Source organism: Oncorhynchus keta, chromosome 32 (genome assembly GCF_023373465.1).
Source record: "Oncorhynchus keta strain PuntledgeMale-10-30-2019 chromosome 32, Oket_V2, whole genome shotgun sequence".
Classification (NCBI taxonomy): domain Eukaryota; kingdom Metazoa; phylum Chordata; class Actinopteri; order Salmoniformes; family Salmonidae; genus Oncorhynchus; species Oncorhynchus keta.
Window position 1 is genome coordinate 21,653,325 of NC_068452.1, and position 6,509 is coordinate 21,659,833.

At 40.5% G+C, this 6,509-nt stretch overlaps 1 protein-coding gene across 2 annotated transcripts; it reads left to right on the forward strand.

The window, feature by feature from the left end:
* The first annotated feature begins 1,914 nt into the window (after positions 1 to 1,914).
* LOC118364738 (estradiol 17-beta-dehydrogenase 1-like) lies at positions 1,915 to 5,717 on the forward strand. Of its 2 annotated transcripts, none has more exons than XM_035746436.2 (6): positions 1,915 to 2,127; positions 2,503 to 2,664; positions 2,864 to 3,043; positions 3,187 to 3,280; positions 3,387 to 3,576; positions 3,757 to 5,717. In XM_035746436.2, exons 1-6 carry the CDS (start codon positions 2,031 to 2,033, stop codon positions 3,922 to 3,924), a joined length of 891 nt encoding a protein of 296 aa, XP_035602329.1. In that variant the 5' UTR covers positions 1,915 to 2,030; the 3' UTR covers positions 3,925 to 5,717. The 2 variants fall into 2 exon arrangements, with proteins under 2 accessions (XP_035602329.1, XP_035602330.1); XM_035746437.2 differs by having other exon boundaries at positions 1,917 to 2,127; positions 3,387 to 3,570.
* Positions 5,718 to 6,509: the final 792 nt, after the last annotated feature.

Here is a 6,509-nt window from a genome sequence, read left to right on the forward strand (position 1 = left end):
AGCCTATTTGATTCTGAGTTCGGATATATAATGTTTATATGTGAAAACTATTTCTAAGATGCATACTTTCAATTTTTCCGAACTAACCCTAACCCTTTTCCTAAACTTAACCTAATTCTCCTAACCTGCTGCATAAGTTCTCAGAAGTCAAATGTCAAGGTTTCAGCACTGGCCTCTGGCTATCTATTCCAGCAAGATAATGCAAAGGCCTATATTTTAACATTTGTGCTATAACTTAGTTCCTCTGGCTAGAGGTCTGGACTTAAAATGGCACAGTTCTTAGGATGGATTTGAAACAATGTTTCAGTCTAGCACTAGACTGCAGCTTTCCAAAACAAAGAGCATCCACATGACACTCACTACGAGCTCTATAACTATCCTACCAGGGGTTTACAGGCTTTACATTACTGGCTATGTAGTCATTTCAGCTGTTATTTGTGGGTGTCAGTTGGCCAGTATAGCCAACGAGAGACTAATTATACTCCAAAATGTCTCTATTCTTCCTTTTATCCAAGATCCTCTTGTGTTCTTCACTGGCTGTTCTCAACATTATTGTTTTAGGTGGAGTGTTAGTGGTCCACTGTGTATTCTAGGAGAATGTGTGGTCAGCATGGGTTTGAGTGTGACCCGATACTGACCAGAGGGCCCACTGGCTAGGGCTCCTGTGCTGCACACATTGATAATGACAGTGCTTCCATCTCCTGGTTAAAGTAACTAACTGCTGTAGGTTTCTTTATTGTTCCAGATAATTGTCCTCAGGTTTGGCAGTTTTTTTTCTTCAAATCATGTGATAGTTTGGCTGACACTGAGGACAAAATAAAAGCTCCGGTCTCTATCAGTGGGTCATATTTATTTTGTTGGTTTGGCTCCCCATTAGCTTTAGCAGAAGCAGCAGCTACACTTCCCAGGTTCCACAAATAAAACGCAAAACACTGATAGACTGATAGACAAGGATAGACACACACATTTTAAATACAACTATATACACACACCATACAACAACAAAAATAATACAAACAATACAACTAAAAAACAGTGTGTGTGTTAGTGTGTCTGTGTGTGCGTGTGCGTGTGCGTGTGCGTGTGTCTGTCCCCTCACAGTCCCTGCCGTTCCGAGAGATGTTGTGTAATCCGTTTTTTAAAGGTGATTTTGTTGTTTGCTTGAGTAATTGGAGATGGAAGGGAGATCCATGCGGTCATGGTGCTGTATAATACTGTGCGTTGCCGTGAATTCATTTTGGACTTGGGGACTGTGAAGAGACCCCTAGTGACATGTCTTGTGGGGTACGTATGGTTGTCTGAGCTGAATGTTATTTGATTATGCAGACAATCAGGAATTTTCATCACAGTAATATTTCTCATTAAAAAATAGAAGAGAAGCAGTTCATCTCTCGTCAACCCTTCTGTTTTGAGGCAGCTGCAGCTTTGCTAGGTCTTTCTTTGCTGCACTTGACCATATTACCGGACAGTAATCGAGATGGTACAAGACCAGAGCCTGGACAACTAGTACAGTTGATTTTTGTGTCAAAAACACAGAACATATTTTTATAAGAGACATAACCCTCCCCATCCTCACAACAACTTTGTCAGTATGACTTGATCATGATAAGTGACCATCCAATTTTATACCTAGGAGTTTAGCTTCCTCAACTTGCTCAATGCTCCACAACTCCAGGTGAGGTTTAGGTCTTAGAGAATGTTTTGAACCAAATAGGGAGTGAAAGGGCTCGGGTCATGGGTTGATGGCCACAGACAGACCTCGTGGGAACACCTGGCCTAGCAAAACTTCATCCTGGGCTGGGAAATGAGAGCGTGTTTACATTCTAGGGACCTTGTGATAGGGATGACAGTGAAAACATGACTTTGAGCATCAGTAAACAACACAAACTGGATCTCTTCCCATACCATCTCACCTCACACCCCTCATCAAGCCCTACTGAGCTGCTCCGTGTATCTCCTGGTCTCCTTCCCTCAGACCTCATCTCTCCGTTAGCTAGCAGACCCAGAGGACGTGTGGACACAGCAGCCCAATGGAGCAGACAGTGGTGCTGATCACAGGATGCTCCTCAGGGATAGGCCTCAGTCTGGCCGTCCGGCTGGCCTCGGATCCAGCGAAAATGTACAAAGGTAAGCAGTGACTGACTTGCAAGGACATCACTGTACAGAAAGCATTTATTTTATTCAGTGCCATAAGATCATGCAATAAACAGTATGGGTACAATACGTGGCATGTTTGTTGCATGAGGGATTTGAAGCAGTAAGCTCTCTCTGGGTATTGTGCCTGTTTACTACATGGCATCCATATATTAGAAAACATGTTTTGGTTGGTTTATCTGCATCACAATGTAATTACAGAAAATTCTAGTTTTGGAAACTATGGTGACAACATAATGTCAATGTCAAGCTCTGTATTTCATCCGTTTTGTTTCGTACATGTTTAATGGTAAATCTCTGATGGGGAAATCTCTGATGTCCTTGACCACTGATATCAACTCTGTTTAGTCTATGCCACCATGAGGAATCTTGCCAAGAAGGAGCGTCTGCTGGACTGTGTGAAGGACCTGCACAAGGACACCCTGGACATCCTCCAGATGGACATCACTGACCAGCAGTCCATTCTGGATGCCAGGGACAGGGTCAGGGAGAAGAGGGTGAACATTCTGGGTATGACCAGAGTCATGACTTACAGCAATAGTGTTATATCGGGTGTGTGTGTGTGGGTGTGTGTGTGGTTGTGTGTGCGAAACAGAAGAACAGATGTCCTTCACATCTTTACATCAACGACAATTTCTTTACATGTGTACAGCATACAGGATATCATATGCTCTGGCTTTCTGTTTGTCTGTGGTATTCATGTTGGCAGTGTGTAATGCTGGTGTGGGGTTGATGGGACCGCTGGAGGCCCAGTCCCTGGCCACCATGAGGCGGATCCTGGAGGTCAACCTCCTGGGCACCATCAGCACCATCCAGGCCTTCCTACCAGGGATGAAGGCCCAGGGCCATGGACGCGTCCTGGTCACTGGCAGCATCGGTGGGCTACAGGGTGAGAGAGAGAGAGCAGGGCTGGGGTGACAGGAGGGGGAATGGGATGAAATGACCCTTAGACACTGCTCTGTGGTCAGATTTGTGGGTTTGTTTCGTGTTTATTGCCATGATAATCACATATCTGTGATTATTGTATTGTAGGACTCCCCTTTAATGAGGTGTACTGTGCCAGTAAGTTTGCAGTAGAGGGCGCCTGTGAGAGTCTGGCCATTCTCCTGCAGCACTTCAACATCCAGTGAGTCCAGACAGTCATCAGCTCATGTATCCCTTTGTCAGTGTTTCATTTTGGATGTGCACTGTATCTGTGTTGGTACTGATTGACTCCATCCACCATCACGCAGTGTGAGTCTTATTGAGTGCGGCCCTGTCAACACGGATTTCCTGGACAACCTGCAGAGGGCAGAGCCAGGGGACTCTTCGCTGCAGCAGGTCGACGCCCACACACGCAGCCTCTATGACACGTACCTGCAACACTGTGGGATGGTGTTCCAGAACGCAGCTCAGGACACAGAGGACATTGTGAAGGTACAGGTACTGCTAACTTGACATCTATTAGTTATTTAGCTGATCTGATAAAGGTGCTCCTCCCTGTCTGCAGTGCATACTGCATGTACATACGTATGTATATGATACTAGATATTTATAGATTTTCTATGGAAGTGTAAGTAGTACTGATGAGTAGATTTAATAGCTGGACCCCTCTCAATACAGGTATTTCTGGATGCCATACAGTCATCGAACCCTGCATTCAGATACTACACCAACAATGCCCTCATTCCGCTTAGCAGCCCTAAGATCTCAGCGCTGGACGGGTCCCAGTACATCAGAAATATGAGCAAGATCATCTTCTCAACCAATGGGAAAGGGGAACAAAAATAGCCATCAAAATATATAATATAATATAACCCTTTACTTTATACATACAGTACAGTCAACATTTTTAGAACACCTATCCATTCAAGGGTTTGTCTTTATTTTTACTATTTTCTACATTGTATAATTATAGTGAAGACATCAAAACTATGAAATAACACATATGGAATCATGTAGTAACCAAAAAGGTCTTAAACAAATCAAAATATATTTTATATTTGAGATTCTTCAAAGTAGCCACCCTTTGCTTTGATGACAGCTTTGCACACTCTTGGCATTCTCTCAACCAGCTTCACAAACCAGATGGGGTAGTGTATCGTTGCAGAATGCTGTGGTAGCCATGCTGGTTAAGTGTGCCTTGAATTCTAAATAAATCACTGACAGTGTCACCAGCAAAGCACCGCCACACCATCACACCTCCTCCTCCATGCTTCACGGTGGGAATCACACATGCAGAGATCATCCGTTCACCTACTCTGTGTCTCACAAAGACACAGAGGTTGGTACCAAAAATCTCAAATTTGGACTCATCAGACCAAAGGACAGATTTCCACCAGTCTAATGTCCATTGCTCATGTTTCTTGACCCAAGCAAGTCTCTTCTTATTATTGATGTCCTTTAGCAGGGATTTTCTTGCAGCAATTTGACAATGATGGCCTGATTCCTCATAAGAGCCAGTTGCATAATAGCGCTTGATGGTTTTTGCGATTGCACTTGAAGAAACTTTCAAAGTTCTTGAAATTTTCCACATTAACTGACCTTCATGTCTTAAAGTAATGATGGATTGTCGTATCTTTTTGCTTATTTGAGCTGTTCTTGCCATAATATGGACTTGGTCTTTTCCCAAATAGGGCTATCTTCTGTATACCACCCCTACCTTGTCACAACACAACTGATTGGCTCAAATGCAATAAGAAGGAAAGAAATTCAACTAATTAACTTTTAACAAGGCAAACCTGTTAATTGAAGTGCATTCCAGGTGACTACCCCATGAAGCAGGTTGAGAGAATGCCAAGAGCGTGCAAAGCTGTCATCAAGGCAAAGGGTGGGTATTTCAAGAATCTCAAATATAAAATATATTTTGATTTGTTTAAGACCTTTTTGGTTACTACATGATTCCATATGTGTTATTTCATAGTTTTGATGTCTTCACTATTATTCTACAATGTAGAAAATAGTAAAAAAAATAAGGAAAAACCCTTGAATGAGAAGGTGTGTGCAAACTTTTGGCTGTACATAGGTTATACACATGATTTGCATTGGGAGCCACACACAAGCACATCATTTCAGCAAACAACATGGTTGGCCAAAATCATCTTCTTTACACACAATGTTCAACCACCAACTTCAAGGTGGAGGCTTTGCTATTATGTCACAAGTTTTGATACATTTGAAGAGTTTATTTCTAAAACTCTATATCCGCCAACCAATGTTTTTCATCAGAAATGATTGCTAATGGGTACCTTCATGTGTGTCCAAGATGTTACTGTTCTTAGATTTTAGTGTATGTGTATGTAAATGCGTATGTTTTTGCAAAACTCTATATATCCATTGTTTAGCATGGAATGAAATGATTGTATCCTGTATATTTGACTGTGATGTGTGGTTGTCTCACCTAGCTATCTTAAGATGAAGGCACTTTTACTGTAAGTCGCTCTGGATAAGAGCATCTGCTAAATTATTCAAATGTAAAATATGTAGATCTCATATTATTGTATTGAATGCTTTTTAAAATATATTTTTTAAATGTTGATGTATCATTCGTACAGTTCTTTATTAAAAATGTAGTTATTGTTACATTTGACTGTGTAAAACCTAACAGTACTACTCCTTTATCTGAGAGTGAGGTGAATTTGTCTCTCAGGGATTCTTGAAAGACGAGACAATCTCAACTTTTCTTTGACAAGTATTTTTCTTAATATTAACAACATTTGAAATATAACTGTTTATAAACCAAAGTATCGGCTACCACACAATGTAAAGGAACAACCTAACTAAAACCTTTTTCATAAAATGCACCTAACTGGATTTATCTCAACTTAGTCAGACACCATAAAAGGCATTTCATTTGTATATTTATTGTCCAACAAGCGTTTAAGGGCCTTGATTGTTTAATTCTAAAATTAGATTATTCAAATATGTAATACAAATCTCCAAATCTATTTTTGTTTTGTTTTATACTACTGTATAATGTTCCAAGGCTAATAGTTTTGGCACGTTTTTCTAAATTCAGAACATAAAACAAGATTTATAAAGGATGTCTAGCACAGAAAGTACTGTACTTCAATAGTTGACATATATTGCAGGACAATTAATATATTTTTTTCCGAATATTTACAACAAAAAAATCGGAGATGACAAGCCACTGACAGAGTTGACAACAGAAACTCAAAACAGATATATTATTGTCTTTAAAAATATAAGTTGAATACAAACATTTGTAAAATATAGTGAATAATTTATTCAACAATCCACAACAAAATATAACTACCATATTCTACCATTTCCGCACTCTGACAGAGTTGATGTTAGACAAAACATCTGACAGAATTTACATTTTACGGAGTTATGGCTTCTTTTCTTCTTCATTC